The sequence below is a fragment of the Chrysochloris asiatica genome, unplaced genomic scaffold (assembly GCF_000296735.1).
Source record: "Chrysochloris asiatica unplaced genomic scaffold, ChrAsi1.0 scaffold00078, whole genome shotgun sequence".
In the NCBI taxonomy this organism is placed as follows: domain Eukaryota; kingdom Metazoa; phylum Chordata; class Mammalia; order Afrosoricida; family Chrysochloridae; genus Chrysochloris; species Chrysochloris asiatica.
This window is the reverse complement of record NW_006408596.1, coordinates 4,656,801-4,681,030: the sequence shown is the minus strand read 5'-3', so window position 1 is coordinate 4,681,030 and position 24,230 is coordinate 4,656,801. Positions and strand designations below refer to the sequence as shown.

At 41.3% G+C, this 24,230-nt stretch overlaps 1 protein-coding gene and 1 pseudogene across 1 annotated transcript in view; one reads left to right on the top strand and one right to left on the bottom strand.

Annotated features, from left to right (window-relative positions):
- Window positions 1–1,471: 1,471 nt before the first annotated feature.
- Window positions 1,472–24,230, top strand: part of PPTC7 (PTC7 protein phosphatase homolog (S. cerevisiae)) — a 45,231-nt gene continuing 22,472 nt past the window's right edge. Inside the window, exon 1 of the mRNA XM_006865418.1 lies at window positions 1,472–1,697. Within this exon, the coding sequence (XP_006865480.1) occupies window positions 1,472–1,697 (226 nt within the window). The remainder of the gene's footprint in view (window positions 1,698–24,230) is intronic.
- LOC102832377 lies at window positions 19,168–23,774 on the bottom strand (annotated as a pseudogene).

Here is a 24,230-nt window from a genome sequence, read left to right as displayed (position 1 = left end):
GAACTATGCAAAAAGCCTCTTCTGCCCATCCACATTGCTACAATCCTTCCCCATATATAAATGCTGGCGATGGCACTAGATTACTCAGTTTCTCAATATATGTACCACAAAATACCTACTATTGTCCAGTTGATTTCTACTCATAGTGACCACAGACAGTGTACAGTAAAAATGCCCAGAGGGTTTTCAAGGCTGTAAACCTTTATGGAAGCAGACTGCCATAATTTTCTCCTTCTGTCAGCATATATAACCCAAACCCACTGGTTCTAATTGCTAAGTGCCGTCAAGTCAACTCAGTCTCATAGTGACCCTGGATAGGGTTTCTAAGGAGTAGCTGTGGGGGTTGAACTGTCAATCTTGTGGTTAGTAGTATAGTGCTTAACCTACAGTAGAGACACACCAGGTTCCAATAGAGACCCTAAATAATAATCTGAGATTGTAAATCTTTATGGGAGCAGGTAGTCTCATCTTTCCAGAAGATGACCTACAATTAGCAGCTCAACAACTAACGGGGAGGACCACCTTCTCAACATATATTGTTGTTAAGTGCCGTTGAATGGATTCTGACCCTTAGCGACCCTGTATAGGGTTTCCAAGGAATGACTGATGGGCTTGAATCACTGACCTTGTGTTTCGCAGTCCAGTACTTACAGTGCCACACCAGGACTCCCTTAATATATATTGTTGTTGATGTTATTGTTAAGTGCCATTGAGTCTGTTCCAACTCATAGCGACCCTGTGTAGAGGGTTTCCAAGACTGGTGACTTTGAATTGCCAACCTTGCAGTTCAAACCGATTTTAAGATCAAGTACTTATCCTATAGGCCAGAGTAGAACTGCCCCCATAGGATTTCCAAGGCTGTAAATCTTTAGGTAGCAGACGCCAGTCTTTCACCCACAAAGTCATTGGTGGGTTCGAACCACAGATCTTTTGGTTGTCAGCTGGGCAATTTAATCACCGCGCTACCAGGGCTTCTTGAATCTTAGCCGCCTAGTCAAAAGTGACTACAACACACGGACTACAATTCCCAGGAGACATTAGGCCCACCTTCTGCTCACGCTTGACCTCGGTGACTGCATAGGGCGGTGAGCCTGAGGGGGCGGGGCTTGGATCGCGGCCGCGAATCGTGGGCGGGGCTGGAGGCGTGGTCAGGGGGGAGGTGGTGCTGCCGGCGAGGCCCGGAACACGCTAGTGGAGCGGAAGATGGCGGCGGCAGCAGCGGCTGCAGCCGGGACCCCAATCTGGCTGAAGCGGAGGAGCCGTCGGCTCTGACCTCGCTCTGGCTCCGGTGCGCGCGGCGGAGCGTGTGCGAGGCCCCGTGCGTAGGGCAGGGGCGGCAGCGGCAACTGCGCGCCGCCCTGAGGAGCGACCCGGCGGCGGTGCGGCTGCGGCTGAGGAGAGAGCCGGCTCCGGGCCTCCGCGTCCTCCTGCTCTCCCAGCCCCCCGCCTCCTCGGGGGGGCGGCGGCGGCGATGTTCTCGATCCTCTCGTATGGGCGACTGGTGGCCCGCGCCGTGCTCGGCGGCCTTTCGCAGACCGATCCCCGGGCCGGCGGCGGCAGCGGCGGCTGCGACTACGGGCTGGTGACGGCCGGCTGCGGCTTCGGCAAGGACTTCCGTAAGGGCCTCCTCAAGAAGGGCGCGTGCTACGGGGACGACGCGTGTTTCGTAGCCCGGCACCGCTCTGCCGACGTGCTCGGTGAGTCCCCGGCCGTGTCGCCCGGCCCGGCCCCGGGTCCGCCTCCTGGGCACGCCGTGCCCGGGACTGCCCGCTTCCTAGGGCGCGGGACGAGCACGCATGGAGGGGGGAGGGAGCGCTCACGTTGTGATAGCGGGCGCTGAGCTCGCCCCTCGACAACCCCCATTTCCGAGCTGGGGAAACCGAGGCGCAGAGCTGTGGAGCCACGTGTTCAAGGTCACCCAGCCCGAGAATGACCAGTCCGCTCGAGTCCAGAGCCGCGGTTCTTAGTCATTCGGCTGCGCCGGCCCCCGGCTACACCTGCAGACTCCACCTTGTTAATTCCCGCTGGTCCCCTGGGATCCCTGCCAGCCGGTCGGCTGAAAACAGCCCTTGCGAGGCGTTCTCCCCAACTGAGCTTGTCCACGGGTCACTTGGGGTGGAAGAGACTCTCCTTGACCCCAAATAGAATAAAATAGTTAAACCTGCTTCGAGGCTGCTGCCCAGGAAGCCTTGAGAATTGGTTAAAACCTCTGAAGGCCACAGGTGCCTGGGTGCTGCTCAAGGCCTATTCCTGGGACACCTTTGGGGGTGGGCGACTAGGGAGGGCACTTGGCAGAAAGAGTGACTTATAATTCACCAGCAGTCTGAAACTTGACTGTAATGTGTCTCTTTGGAGACATCGTGTTTGCCATAGGCTTGTCGACTTGTGCCAAGTGTTGGTTTTCTCTAAGGTCTCTCTGAATGAAGAACGCACTTCCTTTGACATTGAAGGACGTGCTGACATTGAACTTCTTGGGTTCAAATGTCACTTTGGTTTCACTTCACAGGTGAGCTTGAAGTTTTTAGTGCCTTTCCAGTTCATACGTCGCGGCAAAGTTTGGCATTGGAACAAATGGTTCTGTAACTTTTCTTCAGCAAGATTTTTATGACAGTCATTATTTTTTAATCAGATCTCAGAATAACTTTTTAGTGTCCTTGCTCCTACCACATGTAGTGCTGGTGAACACAGGGCTGGAAAGGTGGTTCTGCCGATTAATTGATGAATGATCTTATTACTCTGGTTGAAAAAAATCATTTAGTGTTTAGACAACACTATGGATGTTAACCTGTAAAAGAGAGAGACTTCTTGCGATTGAAATTGTACAAATGCAATCTGAAGGGAGGTTGACCCTAACTCAGTACCTTTTTAAAAGGGCTGTCATGCAGTAGCTTTTCATCATAGTGCAGTAGGATAAGGGGGTAACATGTCACTAATGGTCTGCCTTGTTACTCTGCTTTATGCTGGCTTTTGTGGAAGATTTGTGACTTGATTGATGATTTGGAGGGATATTTATATTATAGTGTGTCAAATTCTAATGCTGAAGCTTAACTTTTACCCTTTTAGAAGTCCTGCTTCTTTAGTGCAATGGGATATTTTTAAGGAGAGGGAAATTTTGGTCAAACTCATAATAGCAAAAATATGAATATAATTTCATGTTCTGTCATCCTTAGAGAAACTCGGCCTAGTTTGCTGTTCAGCTTTGCTACTTGCTTACTAGCTCTATGATCTGTGGTCTGGACAAGAGCCTCTCTTTGGTCTTGTTTTCCTCATCTGACTACCTGGTTCTCTTCTGGCCTAAAATGTGCTCTACTAGGCTAAAGGTTCTGTCTGGAAAAGCTTATTTTCTTTTTGTTTTGGGAAGATGTCACCCTTTGTTAGTTTACATCTCTAATAACAGACATTACTTGACATGCATATTCACATGGAACACCTTCAAGTAGATTTCTTCTAGTGCTGAATCAGTGTTTCACAGCCTCCTCTCAGAATATTTAGACTGCAGAGGAGCATGCTCCTTAGAAAATGCACACAGAGCCAACATTTTGCATAGACTTTTAGGGACTTCACTAATCCATGAAGTCCATCCCTGGCCCACCTAGAGTTCCACGTATGGATTCCAGAATAAGAACACAGCTCTATACCCTTCCTAAAAGGAATGATAGTAGGCAATACCAGGCAGATGGTTGCTTGCTTTTGTGACACAGGAGCAGTCTTACAGCCATCTGAAAAAATGTGTGTGTAGTTTGTACCTCAAGGCCAAATTTTTATAAACTTGGTATATGAGGTTAACAGTTCTGTAGGGTGGAGAAGCTGTTGGAGGCACCTGAAACACTTTCATGAGTTGGACTTTTTTGATCCTTGTCTACCATGAGTCGGTTCTTATGATGGTGCCTACCGTCTATTTGATTGACATCGTCCCCTCATAGGAGTCCTGGGGTGGCGCTGTAGGATCAGTACTTGACTGCTAGCCACAAGGTTGATGGTTTAAACCCACCAGGAGCTCCTTGGAAACCCTATGTAGGGTTGCTATGAGTCAGAACTGACTCCACAGTACTTAACAACAGCAACATCACTTCTGGAACTGGTCTGATTATCTCACTGTGACAGAGTGATGAATCTCAGGGAGTCTGTGATGCGGCTTGCTGCTCTGTAAGTATGAAACCCTGCTGTGGTGCTGTGGGTTAATGCTCTGGACTGCAAGGTTGATTTGAACCACAAGGTTGGTGGTTCAAGCTCACCAGCCCAGGGCACTTAACTACAACAGCAACAACGCTTAGAAGTTTGTATTTTAAAAGGCTGTATTGGGTAATAACAAACTCTGAATCTTCTGTAGATAATTCCTTTTCTTTGGTTTGACACAGTGTTTATTGCAAGTATCTCTGCATTTCAGAGTATTCGCTGTGATCATACAGGACTCTTGACTGGAATGAAAGCTGGTGATTTCTTTTTGTAAGAGGAAGAGAAAACAGTTTTGTTTCTTTGATTTAGAATTGATCTGCCAGGTTACTTATTCAGAGCCCTGGTATGAGGTTGTAGGATAAGCACTGGACTGCTTACCAAAAGGTCAGTACTACAAACTCCCTAACCACTCCTCAGAAACCCTCTACAGGGTCACTATAAATCGGAACTGACTTGATGACGCTTAAGAACGACAGTCATTCAGTGAGTAAAAGCACTTGCTTCTTCACATTTTTAAAGAATCCTCACTGGATTTCTTTTACGAAAAATCAATGTTGGTGGGTGTGGTGAAACATGAATCACTCCTATCTCTTGGAAAGTTAGCCAAGGTGCTTACTCTTTATTAGGTCCACAGGAGTAAACCAGTACCAGAAGGAAGCTTGTCTCTTTTCTTTTTCCTTCTTTCTTGTAGCTAATCCTGCGTTCTCTTATTACACTACATAACTTCCTTGTTGTTGTTAAGTGCTGTTGAATTTGTTCTGACTCATTGCAACCCTGTGTAGGCTTTCCAAGGAGTAACTGGTGGGTCTGAACTGCCAACCTTGTGGTTCGCAGTCTAGTACTGATACCTACAGTACCACAGCAGAATTCCGTATGACTTCCTAGGAGCGCTGCCTAGTGAGCAAGTGCTGAGCCTTCCTTCCGCAGTCTTAGGCTACATGACAAAGACTGTCAGCAGTTTAAAGCCTAAGAAATCCTGGGACCCGCTTCTTTCATTTGCTAACTGGAGCCTGTTGTGGTTAAAGTACTGTGAGTTTGTTCCACCTCATATTGTCTCTGTATAGAGCTCTGGTAGCATAGTGGTTACGAATCGGGCTGTGAACCTTAAGGTCAGCAGTTCGAAACTACCAGCCACTCCGCGGGGGAAAGATGAGGCTTTCTACTCCCGTAGAAACCCTGTACATGGTCGCTATGGGTCTATACCCTTGGAAACCCTGTACATGGTCGCTATGGGTCGGAACTGACTCGACGGCACTTAACAACAACAACATAGGGTTTACAAGGAGCAACTGGTTGGTTTGAACTGCCAACCTGTGGTTAACAGTGCCACAGCAAAACTTCTGACTGGGGTTTAATTGATTGCTTGGTTAGTTGATAAGTGCTGTTGAGTTGTTTCCGAATCCAAGGAGTGGATGGTTCAACAGTTCAGTGCTCATCCTATGTACCACACCAGTTGGTCAGATGACTTCCCTGTAGTTACTCCACATTAGTGGCAGAACTGGAGTTAGCACAACTGCTCACATTTTCTTGATGAGGTATATGGATTCAGACCACCCCGTGTCTTGGTACTTTTTGTTGTTTTGATGCTTGTCCCTCTTTAGTGTGTGTGTGTGTGTGTGTGTGTGTGTAGTTTATACCTTCTTTATTCACTTTAACTTACAACTGAAATGCAGCAGAAATTGTTGCATACTAAACCACAGTTTACTGAAATGGTTTCTTTAACAAACAATAAAAGATACTATGGTCTTTGCTGTGTCAATTTCTGACCTAAGAATATTGAGTTGTAAAGTACTTCTTACAGAACTGTGAGGTGTTTATTTAAGCTTGATTTAACTTGAGACTTAAAAAACAGAAATGAAAAGTTTCAGATTCCAACCTTTGGGTCTGGTTTCAGTTGTGGTCAGGGTTTCAAAGTGTTTTTGTGAATGATGCTAGTCTTAAAAACAGTTGTCTTAAAGGGTAAGGGCTATGTGAACAGTATAAAGATATATACGTTTTAATTAAGAAGTGAATGGATTAGATGGCATTTAGTGTTCTTCAACAGGGAGGTCCTGTGTGATCAGATGGTTAGTGCATTGGCTGCTAATCAAAAGATTGGAAGTTTTTGTCCACCTAGAAGCTCCTGGTAATAAAGCCCTGATATTTTCCTTCTGAAAAACGAGCCTCTGAAATTTCTATGGAGCACAGTTATACTGTTATGGGGTCCCCTTGAGTTAGAATCCACTTAGCAACTAGTGGTTCTATCTGAAAGTGAGATGTCCTTTTAAATAATCACCGTGGTAGAGTGTGTATGTACTAATTTCAGACTTTTAACAGGTCCTGTTTGGAATTGTCCTCAGCTAGATTTCAAGCTGTGTCAGAGAACTAGTCTCATTATTATATAGTCATGTTTCTGTTTTCTTAAAGTCAGAATTCCATTTTGGTCCACCTTCATGGCAGTAGATGTGGCCCTGACTGAATATTTAAAAATAGAAATCTGCAATTCACGTACCCTTTAAAGTATACAATTCAGAGGTTGTTAGTATATTTGCAAGGTTGTGAAACTATCCTCACTATCTAATTCCAGAACATTTCACCTTTCTAAAAGGAAACCCCATACCTGTTAACAGATACTTCCTGTTGCCCCCATCCCTGGCCCCTGGCAACCACTAACCTACTTTTCTTTTTTTAATCTCTCCGGATTTTCCTATTGTGGACATTTCATATAAATGGAGTTATATAATAGGTAGCCTTTAGTGTCTTATTTCCCTTAAAGTGTGAATTGAGTGAAGGTTTACAGACAAGAGCATCAATTTTACATTTGCAAATCATACACTTTGTTTCATCTCAATGATTGCAATCCCTTCCATGGAACGTCTGTTGTCCTGCTTCCATCCTGTGGTTCCTATTTCCATTCCGTCCACCTTCCCATCCCTTCTCAACTTTCCCCTTAGGTAAATGTTGCCCTTTTGATTTTGAATGATTGGCTGTTCCAGGACTCATAGTGAGTATACTTTACCACTCTGCTCCCCACCCCATATACCTGTCTGCTGCTTGGCTGAAAGTTGGGCCACGAGAGTGAGTTCCTTTCCAGATCTGAAGAGTGGTTGAGGGCCATAGTCTCAGATTCCTCCAGTATGGCATGTTTTCAAGGTTCTTTCATGTTGTAGCTGTCAAGTGCCTCACAGCAACTCTTTGTAGGGTTTCTGAAGCTGTAAACCTTTTGCAGAATCAGAGAGCGTCATCATTTTCCCAAGAAGTCGCTGGTGGGTTCGATGTCAGACCTTGTGGTTCGCAGTCCAGGGCTTATCAAATGGAGCCACTGCACGTCTGTTGTAGCATATATCAGAGCTTAATTCCTTTCTATGGCTGAATAATACGCCGTTGTACAGGTGTGCCAAATTTTATCCATTTATCATTTGGTGGACATTCGGTGGTTTCCACTTTTTGGCTGTTAACGAACTTTCATGTACAAGCTTTTGTGTGGTGTGAACATAAGTTTTCAGTTCTCCTGGGTGTATGTATACCTAGGAGTAGAATTGCTGAGTCATATGGAATCTTGGTGTGGTACTTTTGGATAAGCACTGGACTGCTCTAACTACAAGGTCAGTGGTTCAAACCTACCAGCCACTCCTCAGAAACCCTATACAGGGTCGCTATGAGTCAGAAGTGACTTGACGGTTCTTAATGACAATGATTATTTTATGTTCACCTTTTTGAGGATTTTTAAAAATATGATATGTAACATTATGTAGAGCAATTTTTTCTTTTTATGCCAGTATTTTTAAACTTTTGTTTCATACCATGCAATAAAAATTGCATTAAGTTCATTAAAAATTGATATAAGCTGTAGTTTTCAAAAGCTGAGTATAAATTACTGTTTCTGATGAATTTTTCTGAGTATTCTATAAATAATAAGAATATAATTAGTAAGACTATGGGGTTGATGGATAGAGGAAGTTTACTATTGGGTTTTTTTCTGTTTTTGTCCTTAATATTCTCATTTTACTATCATAGATACATTGTGCTTTTTATAAGGTACATTATTTTAAAAGTCATTTCTTCATTTGTTATACTTTGAGAGCTGCTTTTCCTTTACTCAGTCTTTCATGTAGAGAATCTCGATCTTAGTTTTAAATGTTCCCTAACTTTTATGCTCTCAATTTGTTATTAATCTCTTTAAAGGATTCTGGGTGAATTCTTTTTGGAGAGCAAGTAATCTAATTTTTTACAAAGACATTTTAAATTGTAGCAAAGGGTAAGCAACATATAGATGTTATCTGGTGTGGCTCTTATTTGGTGTGTGTGGGATGGAGTTCAGGGTAAAAGGAGGTTTTTCCCTGAACTCTTTAGTAGGGCTTTATGAAATCCAACAATATAACCTGAATGGTTGCAGTAGTATCCAAGTGTACTTTGTACTGATGCGTGACTATCAAGAAATAGTGCATCAGGTCAATTACTTGACCTACATCCATGTCCTTTGAGTATATCCAGTGCTTATGTCAAGCTCAAGCAAACTCAAATTCATTTCATTAAGAGGTCTTACCTGGGGCTAGTCTATTAGCTGTACAGAAATCTTACTTCCTTGAAATTTAATTTTCAAGTAACTTTAGGTTCAGAATTTTGGGGAAATGTTTTGGAAAAGCAATGAACAGTATTTTTATTTCTTAAAGAAATTCAGCTTTTCAAACCACAAGTTATGTTGTTGTGTGCCATCCAGTCAGTTTCAACTCATTGTAAACCTGTATAGGGTTTGTTGTTGCTATTAAGTGCCATCGAGTTGGTTTCGATGCATAGTGAACCCTGTATATGGTTTCAGAGGAGCTTGCGGTTCAAACCATCTGGTGCTTATCCTACAGTGCTACACCAGGACTCCGTGTAGGGTTTACAAGGCTGTAAATATTTATTGGAGCAGAAAGCATTATCTTTCTCCTGCTGAGCATTCATGGATTTGAATTACTGACTTGAAAGTTAGCAGCCCAATGCAGAACCCGCTGAACCACCCGGGCTCCTTAGAAGTAATAGTCAACTGGGGGATAAAAGAGTGTGTTTTGTGGTTTTACCTTTAAAAATTAGTTAACTTTTGTTCTGTTTTTAAGATATGGTGCCCTAGATCCTAATTTTTGTCAGTGGTAATAAAATTTAACTACTTAGGAGATGTCAGACTTTATTGAAAAGAATTTCTTTCCTATTAAATAATTCACCAAGTTGAATCATAAATCAAGACTTTTTGGGAAAACTTCCCCATTGAAGAAGGCGTTGGGTTACTAACATAACTAAATATTTATGTAAATTCCTGGTGTAGCACTGTGAGTTTTAATGTACCAGACTGCAAAGCCGTTTGAAGTACAAGGTGGTTCAAGCTTACCAGTCACTCCTTGGAAACCCTGTATAGGGTCGCTATGGCAACAACAACAAAGCTTTTTCAGTTTGGCTCCAAATTTTAAAGAAGAAAAGAGAAGCAAAATGACTTTGAATGAAATCCCAAATAAGCTTTTAGGATGGATAAGTGGGAGGCTGAAATAGTCTTTGTTGTTGTTGTTGTTGTTAAGTGCCAGTGCCATGGAGTCGGTTCCGACACATAGTGACCCTGTGTAGGGTTTATGAAGAGCAGCTGGTGAGCTTGAACCACTGATCTTGTGGTTCAAACCGACTTTGCAGTCAGGCGCATTAACCCACAGCACTACATCAAGACTCCTAGAAACAATCTTTAAAGAGTTAAAATACTTCACTCTGCTTCTCTTAATCATTTATTTAGTATCTAACACAAAATAAGATTCCCTCATTTTACCAGTACTTTATATAGTATTCTGGATTTTTCAAAGCATTTTTATGTTTACCTTATTTAATCTTTGTAACTGTGAAATAGCTGCTCATATCTCCATTTCATCTGGCTTTTGTTTCCTCATATTTAGAATTGACTCATCAGTAAGATTTGCACAAATAGAGTTGGTACTTGAACTTGGTTCTCTTCTTTCTGTGTCTAGTTTTTTTAAAAGTAACACATGTTCAGAATGGTTTTGTTTTGTACTTGTAAAAGTTCACATGTTCAGAAATAAACAATGTAAAACACCTACAACACAAAACTTGGCTAAAATTAGTTAATGTGGTTTCCTTCGGCCTTTGTGTGTATGCACATAGCAAGTAGTCCCTACCTTATGAAGTATAAAAGTTACGATGAACTACACTTATGAGCATCCATTTTTCTTTTTCCTTGTGATTTGGGTAAAAGACTTTACATAACAAATTGGTTTTCCATTAAAAAATTCATACACACTTTGATACATGACATTGATCACATCCCACATAATGTAACAGCACTCCTCATACTTCTTCCGTGTCTTTACCTTTTACTTTACTCATTTCCTATCTCTTCTTGCCTTCTGAGCTTTTCCCTGAGCAAATGCTGCCCTTTTCTTCTCCTGTGGTCTTGTTAGTGCCATTGGGTCATTTCTGACTCTTAGGGACTTTGTATAAGGTTTCTGAGGAGTGACAGATAGGTTTGAACCTTCAATCATATGCATATATATAGCTATGTGTATATAGCACAGAGTCGTGGTGTGGCACTGTAGGATAAGTACTGGACTGTTAATCACTAGGTCGATGGTTGAAACCCACCAAGTGCTCCTTGGAAACTCTATAGAGTCTCTATGAGTTGAAACCAACTTGATGACATTTAATGACAGCAACATTTGTGTGGTTGAAAGTTGGTCCATAGAGGTGAGTTTTATCATTAGAAGTATTGCAGGGAGCATGGTGGTTCTGTAGTACTTCAGACCATAAGGCTGGCAGTTCTAGTACACCAAGCCTCTCAGCAGGAGAAAGATGAGGCTTTCCATTCCTAAAAAGAGTTACAGCCTAGGAAAACCTATACAAGGGTGCTTTAAGTCACAACCACCAGGACAGCACTTGACAGCAATAAATACTGCATACAATTAATTTGCTGATGTTATCATTCTCATGCCAGTCACCAGAGACAAAGATCAGATTTATAAAGATTGATAAAACAAGGCAATAATAATGAAAACTTCCAAAAAAAATTACAACAACATCAGATCAGAACCCTCTTGTAAGTCATACACTACTGTAGTAAATAAAATTGGATTGATGTATATTTTGTTTTGTAGTAGTAATTTTCATTTCATATAAATTGGACATGTTTCCATATTGGTAAGCATAAATGCATCCATCATGTTCTGCATTGATAGTCCCATCATCTATTTAACCAGTTAATTAATTATTAGATTGTGTACTAGATTGTGTCCAATTTCCTATTAAATGACATTAGAGTAAGTGTCATTTTTTTTTTGCATCTGAATATTTCCTTAGGATAAATTCCTTGAAGAATAGTTCCTGGGTCAAAAGTTATAAACCTTTGTAAGACCTCTTAGACAATATTACCATAGCATCCGACAGAAACGTTATACTACTTTATACTTTGCCAGTCACTATGAGATTGTTCTCATCAATAAGCTCATTGTTGATCTTGAGTCTGTCTAGGGTCTTAAATAGTTGATTTTGATGTGAATAAGTTTGTAGCTGGGAAATAGTTCCAGAATTGATAGAATTGTTGGTATGAATCCCAAGGACTACAAAATGTCTGCAAAAACTTTGCCAGAGACTATAAAAGTGCCTTACTACAGAGAGTGCTTTCTGTTAAAAGGGTCCAGTAGTAGTTTTACTCAAGCTAATAGCTCCACAATTTGCACTGATTTTTCTTCTCCTCATGAACAGGCTATTTTGGAAAGAGAAGAGATCTGTCTCTTTCTGGACTTCTAGACCATCACTGACCTTTCAATGATGCCATCATCAGGCTAGTTTTCTGACTTTGGGTTTGCCTGCGCTGTGCTTAGAGGTGAATACAAAAGGTTGGCTTTGCTGAATGAAGCAAACAAAAAGGGTTTCTGTTTTCACATCCATGTTTAGATAGCAGTTTAGGATAAGAAAACAGGTTTGAGTTATTTCCATAGGAGCAAGAAAACCAGTGGTGTCTAGGTTGACTACTAGCAGGTAATGCGATTATGAGTGTTTCTATGAAATGAGAAGGTCTGAACAGGGCTGTCTTGTGTATGTGCTGTTTGTAAAAATCCAGTTTATTTTGCTCTTTGAGCGAGAGCGGCAACTTTGGTCTTACCATTGTTTTTCTTGTTCATGTACACTGGAGTCACTGAACAATCAATGGTCTTTGCATAACAAAGTTAGTGTACTTATAAATACACTTCACATATTAATTTATTAACAGGCTGTTTTAATTCAAGGAAGTCAATTAATATGCCCACCTCTCTTTTTTCATCAAAATTTCAAGTTAAAAAATTGTTCATCTTTTTGTTGTTGTTAAGTGCTGTTGAGTTGGTTCCAACCCATAGCTACCCTGTATAGGGTTTCCAAGGAGTGACTGGTGAGCTTGAATCACCAACCTTACAGTTCAAACTGACTTTGCAGTCTAGCGCACTAACCCACAGTGCCACACCAGGCCTCCATTCATCTTTTTGTTGTTGTTGTTAAGTGCTGTTGAGTTGATTCCGACCCATAGTGACCCTGTACAGGGTTTCTGAGGCTGTAAATCTTTATGGGAGCCGACTGCCTCATCTTTCTCCCACGGAACCACTGGTAGTTTCGAACTGCCGACCTTGAGGTTCGCAGCCCGATTCATAACCACTATGGTACCAGATCTTTTTAGGTAGTTCTATAAAGGAGGACATCTTTTCAGCATTTTAGAAAGTTCAAATTAAAGTAAAAGGACATCATTATTGAGATGTCTCTGAAACTATACCTGTGGTGTTATGATAAGGAGCAGGGAAGTCAGATTTCTCTTTCTGCACCTACCATCATGATCTGAGAGAGGAGCATCTTGTGGTGGGCACTGCTCCAGAGTGGGAAAACTAGTATACCAGAGTGTTCTGCCTGTCTAGTACAATCACCTAAGTTCATTGTTTGTAAGTCCCTCACAAGTGCTTTGGCAGAGACCTGGATAAACCAGACTTCAACCCTGAAGTTCCTCAGTCCATTAGGAAGGCAAATATATGCCTTGGAACAGTACACACAATAAATACATGTGAGAAACACAGAGTCAGACCTTGAGAGATGGGCTTTTTAGTAGATGGAAGCAAGTGGGGCGAAGAATGGTGAGAGTCTTCAGATTGAAGGAAGAGAGAGACACAGATTTCCCAAACTACAATTATGTCTAGAGAGTGGTTTGGGCTGGTGGGGTTAGAGAGTGGGTCTGGGTTGGTGGAGTGAGGAAAAGGAATGCTGTTGAGATTGATGAGAATAGCTGGTTGAAGGTCACAATTGACATGTTAAGGAGTTGGCTGTTTTGTTTTTGGGTAAGGGTAGTACGCTGTATGTACTTTTATCATTTTGGTTTGATTTTACTGTTTTTGAAGAAACAGCACATTCAGATGGCATAAAATTCCAAAGATGCAGTGAAAAGCCTCCCTCCCACCCTAGTTTCTTAGCTACTCAGTTTCTCCTCCAAGAGACAACCAGTCATATCAGTTTCTCTTGTATCCTTCTAGAGAAATTTTTTACATAGACAAGGAAGTGAGTATATAGGCATGGAAAGTATTTGACTAGAGGAAAAAACAGCAATGTTGTAAAAAGAAAAAACAAATTGATAACAGAGGGTATAAAGAGGGAGCAGGAAGCTACTTGAAGTAATCTGGACTCCAAAGGACTTTAACCAAGGCAGTGGATAGTAGCTGAACTTCAGACACACTGCAGAATAATTGAAGGGAAAGAGTGAAGGAGGAAGAGAAATTGAAGTTCATTTTGAGGTTTTGTATCTAGAAGATTCCTTAAGATTTCTTGGGTGGGTTGAGCTGCTATTAATTGGGTTAGAAAATGCAAGAGCAGGGTCAAGTTTAGAAAAGGAAAAGAGGATTGATTGGTACAAGAAAGCATTTGATAGGAAAATCACTGTGTCCAGCTTCTAGTGAGTCCCAAGTTAAAGGTCAGTGATGCTGAAGGTGTGAGTGATAGAATCACCTGTGCAGTTTTACACCTCTAAAGGCCCAGGCCCAGGCCCACCCACCCCAGGCCTACTGACTTGGGAGATGGTGCTTGGGTTCTCAGGTTATCTCAGTGCACAGCAAGCATTGGGAACTATTGTGCTAGGTACAAGGTCAGTCACTGCTATTAACTGCTGGGTAATGAGTGAGAGAAACGCATTCCTCAAGGAGCTCAGCATTTAGGGAGAAGGGAAGATTCTGAAAGAGGCACTGGTGTTCTTGCAGTGACTATGGAAATAGTTAGGCCCATTTCTGTATTTCTAATTGTTATTGTAAGATTTCTTAAAAATGTACATGAGTCTTTTTCCTTATTTATATTATGTATCCTTCAAGACCCATTTCCAGTTCCTTTGTATTTGAAAATTTCACTGTTGAGTTCTTAATGAAATATTGAATGGTGGTGGATATGTGACTAAAAATGCTGAATGGGTCATTCAGCCTACATTATCAGTGAGTGGGAATTGTCCTTTGTTGTGACCACAGACCAGTGTTTGTAGAACATACAAGCACAAAAGCACTGATCAAAGATTCTTTTTCTTTTTTTTTCTTAATTGCAAGAGGCCAGCTGTGGAGACCTGGTGTGGCATTGTAGGATAAGAATTAGATTGTTAACTGGGAGGTCATTGGTTCAAACCAACCAGCTGTTCCTTGGAAACCCTACACAAATTCCTATGAGTCAGAACCTATTCGACAGCAATTTACAACAACAGCAGAGGCTAGATTGGTCTATTTGCGGATATTTGGTCTTTCTTAAAGATAGACCGTGTGGAAGGCACCTTGAAACTTTATCTCTGTTCCTTACTGGAGTGCTGCAGAGTAGAGGATGTTTTATTCCCATTTACGGGGGAAGGAGCCCTGCTTGTTGTTGCCATTGTTAAGTTCCTTCACGTTAATTTCTACCCATAGCGACCCTGTATAAGATTTCCTAGGAGTAGCTGGTGAGCTTGAACTGCCAATTTTGTAGTTTAAAGTGACTTTACCATCCGGTGCATTAACCCACAGCGCCACACCAAGACTCCATACTGCTAATTCCAAGGTCAGTAGTTAGTAGTTTGAATCTGTCAGTTGCTCTGCAGGAGGAAAATGAGGCTTTCTGCTCCCTTAAAGACTTGAACATCAGAAACCTTATGTTGTTGTTAAGTGCCATCTGGTGAGTAATTTGCAGCTCATAGCGGCTGGTGAGTTTGAAACTTGTGATTTAAGCCAACCTTTCCGTCCAGTGCTTATCCTACAGAACTACACCAGGACTCCTGGAAATCTTATACAAGGTCTCCATGAGTCAGAACCGACTTGGCCTACCACCACCACCAACCACCTAGAGGACTATATGTGTTGAAGCTCAGAGAGCTCCCCCAGGATGCCTTTAGTATACCTCCTGGTCCTGAAGCTGAAACTTGGATCATAATAGGATTCTGAAACCTATACCCTTGCCCAGTAAAACATAACTGCCTTTCAGTTTTGAGATGGTAATTTAAAACTTTCTTTTACTAAAGTGATTTTTGCTGAGTCTGAATACTGTGTTTGATTGGCTATACCTAGGCTGGATTCATGGTGTGTGGTGCTATAGGATAAGCACTGGACTGCAACATCAGTTTGAGCTGCAAGGTCGGCAGTTCAAATCCATTAGCCACTCCTCAGAAACCCTGTTGTACAGAATCACTATGAGTCACATCTGACTGGGTGACACTTAGCAACAATAGCGACAAATAACGCAGGCTAAAAGGAGTTCTGATATGGTGCTGTCGGCTAAGTATAAGACTGCTAACTGCAGAGTTGGCTGTTCAAACCTACCAGTTGCTCCTCAGAAACCCTGTATAGAGTTGATATGAACTGGAACTGACTCAGTGGTACTTAACAACAGTAGGCTAAAAGGAGCCCTAGTGGCACATGGGTTAAGCCTTTCGGTCCACTAACCAAAAGGAAGGTAGGTGATTTGAGCCTACAATCACTCCTCGGGAGAAAGGTGAGGCAGTCTGTTTTCCATAGAATTTCAGCTTTGGAAATACTATGGAGCATTTCTACACTGTCCTCTAGGATCACTGTGAGTCAGTGGGTTTGGTTTTGATGGTTGTTGTGAAGTGCCGTGGAGCAGATTCTGACACATAATGGTCCTGTCTAGGATTTCCTGGAGCCCTGGTATGGGCTGTAGGATAAGCCCTCAACCATAAGGTCAGTTTGACCTGTGAGGCTGATGGTTCAAACTTACCGTCCACTCCTTGGAAACTCTATACAGGGTTACTATAAGTCAGAACTGACTCCAGACACTTCACAACAACGTAGGATTTCCTAGGAGCAGCTGGTGGTTTTGAGCCACCAGCCTTGTAGTTAGTTGTTGTGATGTGCCGCAGAGTTGGTTCCAACTCTTTAACAACCCTGTATATTATTTTACAGCATCACACCCGACTCCTTGGTGGTTTACCTAATAAGCTAATAGTTGAACAAAACCCCGTCATTAAAACAAAGAAGGCCTCTGGACTGTGCTTGAACAGGTCTGAGTGCCACATGCCATTCGATAGCTGCAGGCTGGTCTTTCCTTCTAGAGGAACTGCATTCTTGGACTAATTGATGGTGAGAGGTACCCTGGCATGGGTGTAATAGGTGTTTTCCCAGAGATCAGGTTCCTGGACTGTTAGACTCTGCCCTACTTTATCCATAGGATTCAAAATCCCAAGCAACTGCTAGGAATGCCTCAACCTCTTCCCACATTTCAACTCTTTTAGTAATGAACCCATAGTGCAGAGTAGAACTACCCTATAGAACTTCCCAGGCTTCTGGGTCTGAACCACCAACCTTTTTGTTAACAGCCCAACACTTACTTAACTGCTATACCAGTAGGGCTTTAATCAAGGCCCTAAATTCTGTAACATATTTAATGTCCTGCCTATCTATACTGTTTAAGATTTATAGTACACGTGATCCCAGATGATTGATTTGAGTGTTGTTTCCCCTTGTTCAGAAAGTATGACCAACATTTAACCTTGAGGAAGTTACTGTTACAGGTCAGAAAGGAGTAAAGTGGCCTTTTCCGTGGTGACTTAACCTTCAGCGATGCACAATTTTTTGTGGCTAGTGAGTCATACCCAATTCTATAAGCTGCATCATTTCCCAAGTCACACTTTGTTTTCTAATACTAATTTCAGCATTTTCACTGCTTTTAAAACAAGTCAACTGCCCTGGAAGTCTGGAAATTAATCTTCTCTGGATAATGCAGTGTTTTGGACAATAGGTGTGTGGCTGTACAGTAGTAGGAGTGCTTTAATTTGAGTAATTGCTAAGTCATTTCATATTTACTAAGTTAGGAAGGAATTGTTTGGACCTCTGAAATACAAAATGGCTTATTTATTCCTGCTTTGATTCCCTATTTGCTATTTGCTTACTCGGATAGTTCTATTTCTTCTGCAGAATTTGAGTTTTGCTTGTAGGTTGCATGATCACACCTTTTATCACAGGGCTGAACCTTCTTTCAGTCCTTTTCACCTCATTGTCCCCACTTCTGGGTTAACAGTTTGGCATATTTTCCATGAGTTCTTGACGTAGCTTGGGTCTCTGGAGAATCCAAAGATGCAGGGTTCCTTGTGATTAAAGCAGCATGGTTGCTCTGGGAATCTACTCACAAAGGGAATAGAACATATCACTTGCTTGTTAGAGAGTGATAATCGCTATAATTTTACCTCTAGAGACTGGGGAGGACTGTTAAGTCAAAGCAAATTGTGCTTCTCTGAATAACTTGACTGTCGAATATATTTTTTCAGTAACCCTGCTTTTTGTTCCTTTTGGGATAATTATTTGTAGATCCAACATTTCACAGTCCTGAATCACAGGGGAGTGTTTTTAAACGCCTGAATATTTGAAGCTTTAAGAAGTGTCGATATCAATCTGTTCCTTCAGCTAGAAAAATTAGTTTATATTCTGGTGTTTTTGTTGTTGTTTGTTGGCCTCTAATTGCATTGCTTTATGTTGTTGTGATGCCTTTAGATGAACAAGTTTGGCTCTAGAGGCGCTCCTTACCATCTTTGAAGAAAAGCCACAGCATCTAGAGGGAAAATAGTTGCAGCACAGCAGAGAATATTGCACTCATTACAGTGTGTCTGTAAAACCAGACATCCATATCGCTTGGCAGTGCATAAGGTCCCTGCTACTTTATTATTCAAAGCCTGCGATCTAGCCAGATTCTTAACTCAATTTCTCTTCTGGAGATTCAATTGAAAGTCAAATACACAGCCTATCTGATAGAAGATGTATTTCACTGATGGGAAAAGCGATCCCTGTGAAACTGCCTAGCTTCACTAGAGAATGAGGCTCAACATAAATTGCCTGGAGATAATAAAAAGAAAAAATGCAAGGAATACTCCAACTTCCTTTGGGCACTACTTAGTGTTTGAACTTCTTCCAGAGTCTGTTTTGAATTTTTTTTTTTTGATTAAATAAAATTACCTAATGTTTCTGAATTGTTGCTTTTATCAAAATTGAAATTGAGTATTTATTCTCTGGGCATTACTTTCTTCAAGAAAATGTTGGCTTTGTAAACAGTTACACCAGTATGAAGATGAGTGAAGGGATGATGGGGACAGGGGGTGTTGAGAAGAATGGCAGCAGCATGACTGAGAGCTTGTTGCCAGAGAGACTCGTGTTGATGTTGGTCTAGTTCAGAAGGCTTTTTCAAGAGGGGAGTGCCTTTTGTATCTATGTAGTTAGATGGTTGTGTGTAATTGGTAATTGGAGAGATTATGATTTATTACTTTTTTTAATCCAAGGTTAGTTTATTAAAAAACAGAAACTCTTAAGTACTAGTTTGTACATTGTACACATTTAAATTACTCACAAGAATGAAGTTTTATTATTTTTTTCATGTATAAAGATTACACCACCTTTGTTGTATATCAGAAGATTTTCAAGGAAAAATCTGACTCCAAACTGTGCACAAAATGACCATTTAAAATAGACGGCCTTTCAAATGCACAACAGCACCACTGGTAATAAAGCTTTGAAATGGTAGCTCATTCTATGATTTCACCACAAACTGGATAGAAAGCAAGAGAAGTTGAGAATTTATTCTAAATGGAATGAACTTGTCGTTGTCTACACTGGCACTCCTCACTCCTGTGCTGCCATCTTTTAGCAAGTATTCCTTGTCGAGTTTGAGAATTCTCCGTCCTTCTCTGGACAGATCAGAAGCACCCCGCCTTTTGTAGCTGTTGGTAGATGGTTCATTCCGTTCTGCCACCAAGAAGTGCATGCTGCCGCCGCAACATTTCATAGCCACCTGGCTAAGATTCTAAAGAGTTTCTGATCCGATTATAAAGCTTCTGAAATCACTCAGCAGGAAGAAGTCTTCAAGATACAATAGCTGTCAATCTGTGGGTCATATGTAAACTAATGCATGGCAGAACCAACAATGCTGTGTCCTTCTGGAGTCCAGTGTTCCTTGGGCATTTCCACAACCAGACTGGTAGAAAGGCTGCTCTCCGAAATGGTCTTTAAGCAGATCCTCCTCAGTTAATATTACTTGCTCCTTCATGTATTCTTATTTAGCCAGTAGGATATCACTGCAGTCGGCAGCAGTGGCCGGGCAGATCATGAATTTAGCTATTTTCATCTTTTGCTTTTCTTCCCTTTGCAGACCAAACCCCTGTACTTGAACAGCAGAGGAGGTGGTTCTGCATTCATCTCCCAGGAGTGTCCTCTTCTCAGTCAGGCCGGCACCATGACCCGGCGACTTTGGCAAGCAGCGAAAAGGTTTCAGCAGAACTGCAAATAGGGCACTCTGAAGATTGGATTCTTAAGCTTTCACAGTATCAGTTCATTAAACCTTTTGCCTAAAACAAAACTGTTAGTAAAATTCTAAAGTTACTAGAAAGCTAAATGATTATTTTATACTGTAAAATGTTGTTTTCATAGGTTATAACTGGTGATGCTGGAAGCTCTGCCACTCCTACTTTAAATACTGGCACAGTGACCCATGGTGGACAGGTTTCAGTGGAGTTTCCAGACTAAGACAGACTAGGAAGAAGGAGAGGCACACTAATTCTGCAGTAGAACATGGTCATATGTAGTGCTGGAAGATGAGCCCTTTAGGTTGGAAGGCACTCAAAATACGACTGGGCAAGCACTACCTCCTTAAAGTAGAGTTAGCCATGATGGAGCAAACAGGAAAGCTTTTAGGACCTTTATTTGTTGATGGGGCAGTACTCAAAATGAGGAGAAACAGATGCAAATAGCCATTCATAATTGGAACATGGAATATATGAAGTATGAATCTAGGGAAATTGGCAGATGTCAAAAAATGGAATGCATCAAGATTGATATCCTAGGCCTTAGTGAACTGAAATGGACTGGTATTGGCCATTTGAATCAGATATTCATATGATTTATTATGTGAGGAGCAACAAATTCAAGAGGAATGGCGTCAGCATCACATTCATTATCAAAAAAACTATTTCAAGATCTTGAAGTACAAGGTTGTCTGTGGTAGGATAATGTCCCTACACTTACAAGGAAGACCAGTTAATACCACCAGTATGTACACACCAACCACTAAAGCTAGTGATGATGAAATTGAAGAATTCTACCAACTTCTTCAGTCTGAAATTGATCAAACATGCAATCAAGATGTATTGATAATGATTGGTGATTGGAATGAAAAGGTTGAAAATACAAAGGAAGGATCAGTAGTTGGAAAATAAGGCCTTGGTAATAGAAATGATGCTACAGATCGCGTGATAGAATTTTGCAAGACCAATGACTTACTCATTGCAAGTACCATTTATAAACAACATAAAAGGTGAGTAGACATATGGACCTAACCAGATGGACTAGGTAGGAATAAAATAGACTACATTTGTGGGAGGAGATGGTGGAAATGCTCAATATCATCAGCCAAAACAAGGCCATAGATAGACTGTGGAACAGACCATCAATTGCTCATATGCAGATTCAGGCTGAAGCTGAAGAAAACAAAAAACAAGTCCATGAGGGCCAAAATATGACCTTGAACATATCCCACCTGAATTTAGAGATTATCTCAAGAACAAATTTCATGCATTAGACACTAATGACTGAAGACCAGAAGAGTTGTGAGATGACATCAAGAACATCATATAGAAAGAAAGCAAAGGTCATTAAAAAGGAAGGAAAGAAAGAAAAGACCAAAATGGATGTTAGAAGAGACTATGAAACTTGCTCTCCAGTGTAGATATGCTAACATGGCAGGAAGAAATGATGAAGTACAAGAGCTGAACAGAAAATTTCAAAGGGCAACTTGAAAAAACAAAGTCAAGTATTATAATAAAATGTGCAAAGACCTGAAATTGCAAACCAAAAGGAAAAATACACTCAGCATTTCTCAAGCTCAAAGAACTAAAGAAAAAATTCAGGCCTTAGCCTGCAATATTGAAGGATTCCATAGGCAAAATAATGAATGATGCAGAAAGATGGAAATCACTGTACCAAAAAGAAATGGACAATGTCCAACTATTTTAAGAGTTAGCATATGGTCAGAAACCTATGGTACTGAAGGAGGAAGTCTAAGGTACACTGGAGGCAGTGGCAAAAAACACGACTCCAGGAATTGATGGGATACAAATTGAAATCTCTCAGCAAACTGGTGCAGCACTTGGAGGCACTCACTTAACAATGTCAAGAAATCTGGAAGACAGCTATGTGATCAACCGATGGGAAGAAATCCATATTTGTGCTCATTCCAAAGAGAGGCCACCCAATGGAATGTGGAAATCATTAAACAATATTATTAATATAACATGCAAGTAAAATTTTTGCAGAAGATCATTTTTTAAATGCCTGGAACAGTATATTGACAGGGAGCTTCCAGAAAATCAAGCTGAATTCAGAAGAGGACATGGAGGTAGGGTTATCATTGCTGACATCGGATCTTGGCTGAAAGCAGTGAATACCAGAAAGATGTTTACTTGTGCTTTATTGATTATGCAAAGACTGAATTTTGTGAATCATGACAAGCTATGTAGGGATAACATGGAAAAGAATGGGTATTCTGTGAAGAACTTGTACATAGAACAAGAGGCAGTCATTCGACTACAACAAGGGGACACTGAATGGTTTAAAGTTAGGAAAAGTATATGCCAGGGTTGTGTTCTTCACCATACTTAGTCAATCTGTATGCTGAGCAAAGAATTTGAGAAGCTTGATTATATGAAGACTGTGGCATCAGGATTGGAGGAAGACTCAGCAGATGATACAACATTGCTTACTAGAAAGGAAGAAGAGTTGAATTAACTTACTGATGAAGATCAAATACCAAAGCCTTCAGTCTGGATTGCACCTCAGTGTAAAGAAAATAAAAATCCTCACAACTACACCAATACACAACATCATGATAAATGGAGAAAAGATTGAAACTGTGAAAGACTTCATTTTGCTTGAATCCACAAACAGTGCTCATGGAAGCAGAAGCAGTCAAGTGATACATTGCTTTAGGTATATATGCTCCAAAAGACCTCTAAAGTAAAGAGCCAAGATGTCAGGGCTGAGGTGGGCCTGACCCAAGCCGTGATACATTCAGGCACCTCATATGACATGTAAATATTGGATAATGAATAAGAAAGGCCAGAGAAAAAATGATGCACCTGAATTATAGTGTTGGCAAAGAATATTTAAAATACCACGGACTGCCAGAAGAAGACACAAATCTGTGAAGAAATACAAACAACATGCTCCTTAGAACCAAGGACGGTGAGACTTAGTTTCTCTTATTTTGGACATATTATGAGGAAGGACCAGTCCCTAGAGAAGGACATCATGCTTGGTAAAGTGGAGGGTCAGCGAAAAGAGGAAGACCCCCCCCCAGTGACACTGATACTGACATAGTATGGGAACAGTAGGCTCGATGGCACAGGACTGGGCATGGGCTCACTGTGAGTCGGAACTAACTCAACAGCACCTAACAGCAACACGGGGGCAGTTTACCTCTGTTCTATAAAACTGCTATGAGCAGGAATCCAACTGAAGGTGTACAACAGCACCTTTGTAGTTTCTCCTCAGTGTATTGCTCAGCTATTTCACATATGTAGCCATTACCTTAATTTACTCATGGCTTTAATTGTATTTGGGGTCAAAGGAAACACTTAAGCTAAATGTGTGCTGACAGAATGGAAACATAAGATGATTACATTGAATTAAAGGAAATAGCTTCTGTATTGAGTACAGACTCTTTACCTTAATGTTCAAGGCCTTTCCAGGTATTATAACTCAGACCACATTTGCAGCTTCACCTCTGTTCTCCTCTAAAGGGATTATATCATTCTGACAAACTTGATTACTTGGCTGCTTTTTGAAAGTGTAATCAATTATTATATCTAAGATCATAATTTGATGCCTGGAGTGAGATGCAATTTACAAATGAGCTATGTGACCAGGAATTCTCATTCTGAAAATAAGGTCCCTTCTTAATTGCTTATACTTACTATTGTTTCCTCTTCCCGAGCATCTCTTCTGTCTCAGGATCTGGCCCTGACTTCTCTTCCCAAGCTGCAGGCCAGTTTCTAACTTCAGACAGAACAGCTCCGCAAAGATGTCACTCTGCTGCCACCTGGACTTCAGTATATCCAAACAGAATTCATTACTTTCCAGGATCATTTTCATCCCTCTCCTCTCTGCTGACTAGAATCACCTGATCCTCTTAATTCTGAAAATCCAGAAACCTACTGATTCCATTCCCAGAAACCACAAAATGTCTTTTGTGCTCTTCCTTTGCTTTGTATTTCTATGATTGTTTTACTTTCCCATTACCTATCACTTACTCTTTCATCTCAAGAGCCAATGATACTGAAGGAGGAAGTCCAAGGTGCAGTGAAGGAATTGGCAAAGAACAAGGCACCAGAAATTGATGAAATAAAATTGAGATCTTTCAAGAAAGTGAGGTGGCATAGGAGGCACACACTCATCTATGCCAAGAAATTTGGAAGACAGGTATCTGGCAGACTGATTGGAACAGATCCGTATTTGTGCCCATTCAAAAGAAGTGACCTAACAGAATGCAGAAATCATCGGACAATCGCTTTGATATCCCATGAAAGTTAAGTTTTACTAAAG